General features: G+C 64.5%; 1 protein-coding gene across 1 annotated transcript; it reads right to left on the bottom strand.

Annotated features, from left to right (window-relative positions):
• Positions 1-6: 6 nt before the first annotated feature.
• On the bottom strand, positions 7-751 carry LOC113979118 (structure-specific endonuclease subunit SLX1-like; the record flags this gene model as incomplete). Its single annotated transcript, XM_027706602.1, has 2 exons — positions 614-751; positions 7-284 (listed from the first exon to the last, which is right to left on the bottom strand). Coding segments are annotated over exons 1-2 (326 nt in total), but the record flags the coding sequence as incomplete, so codon positions are not given.
• Between the last annotated feature and the right edge of the window lie 453 nt (positions 752-1,204).

Below are 1,204 nucleotides of genomic sequence, written 5' to 3'. Positions count from 1 at the left end.
GGGGGCGTGTCCTCCTTACTCTGCCCCTTCCGTGGGCGTGGCCTGGCCCAAGGAAGCCCCTCCCCTTCCTCTATCACCACGTGAGGGGGCGGGGCTGGGTCCAGAGGTGGGCGTGGCCCGGGGCGGAGCCACCGCAGCCTGAGGGGGAGGCGAGACCAGGGCGGGGCCCGGAGGAGGCGGGGCAAGGTCCGCAGGGCGAAGCTGATTGGCTGCTCGCGGGGCCGGCGGGTGGGCGGGGCCGGGAGGCGGCGGGAGGAGGAGGGGTGTTGCCACGCCCACTCGAACTGGGGGAGGGGGCGGGGCTTGAGTTAGGCGTTGTTTTGAAAGGGGGCGTGGCTTGAGGGGTGTGGCTTGGGGTGGGGGCGGGGCTTAAAGGGATGAGTCCATCTTAAAAGGGGCGTGGCTTTAAGGGCGTGGCTTTAAGGGAGGGGCGTGGCTTAAGGGAATGATGCCTTAAGGGGCGTGGCTTTAAGGGAGGGGTGTGGTTTAAGGGAAGGGTGGGGCTTAAGTCCTGCGGGGCTCAGTGGGTGGGGCTCGGGTGGGTGTGGCTTTGGTCGGGGAGGGGCTAAGGGCAGGGTGGGCGTGGCCAGGGGCGAAGGGGGCGTGGCTTTACCCTGAGAGCCGCCACGTCCGAGGGGAAGCCGTGGACAAAGAGCTCCATCTCCCTGGGTGGTGACGTCACCGTGATGTCATCGGGGTGGGCGGAGTCTCGGCGGCGAAGCCCCGCCCACTGGGTACCCCCTTTCTTCCCCCAAAATTCTCTTTGAGACCCCCCAAATCCCCCCAAAAAATCACCCCCAGGACCCCCCAAATCCCCCCCAAACCTTCCCCAGGGCCCCCCAACGACCCCTAAAATCATCCAAATCCACCCCAAAACTCCCGAAAATCCCCCCCAGGATCCCCCAAATCCCCCCAGAGACCCCCAAAATCCCCCAAATCCTCCCCAAAACCCCCTAAATCCCCTCATAGACCCTCCCAAGAACCCCAAATCCCCTCATAGACCCCCCAAAACCCCCCAAAGACCCCTAAAATCCCCCAAATCCTCCCCAAAACCTCCCAAATCCCCTCATAGACCCCCCCCAAAACCCCCCAAAATCCCCCGAATCCTCCCCAAATCCCCCCAGGACCCCCCAAAATCTCCCCCCAAGAACCCCAAATCTCCCTTAAACCCCCCCAGGACCCCCCCAAATCCCCCTGATTCCCC

The sequence above is a fragment of the Neopelma chrysocephalum genome, unplaced genomic scaffold (genome assembly GCF_003984885.1).
Source record: "Neopelma chrysocephalum unplaced genomic scaffold, ASM398488v2 Primary Assembly neopelma1_7854, whole genome shotgun sequence".
Lineage (NCBI taxonomy): Eukaryota > Metazoa > Chordata > Aves > Passeriformes > Pipridae > Neopelma > Neopelma chrysocephalum.
Note: the sequence above shows the minus strand (reverse complement) of the source record. Positions and strands in the feature narration are given on the sequence as shown.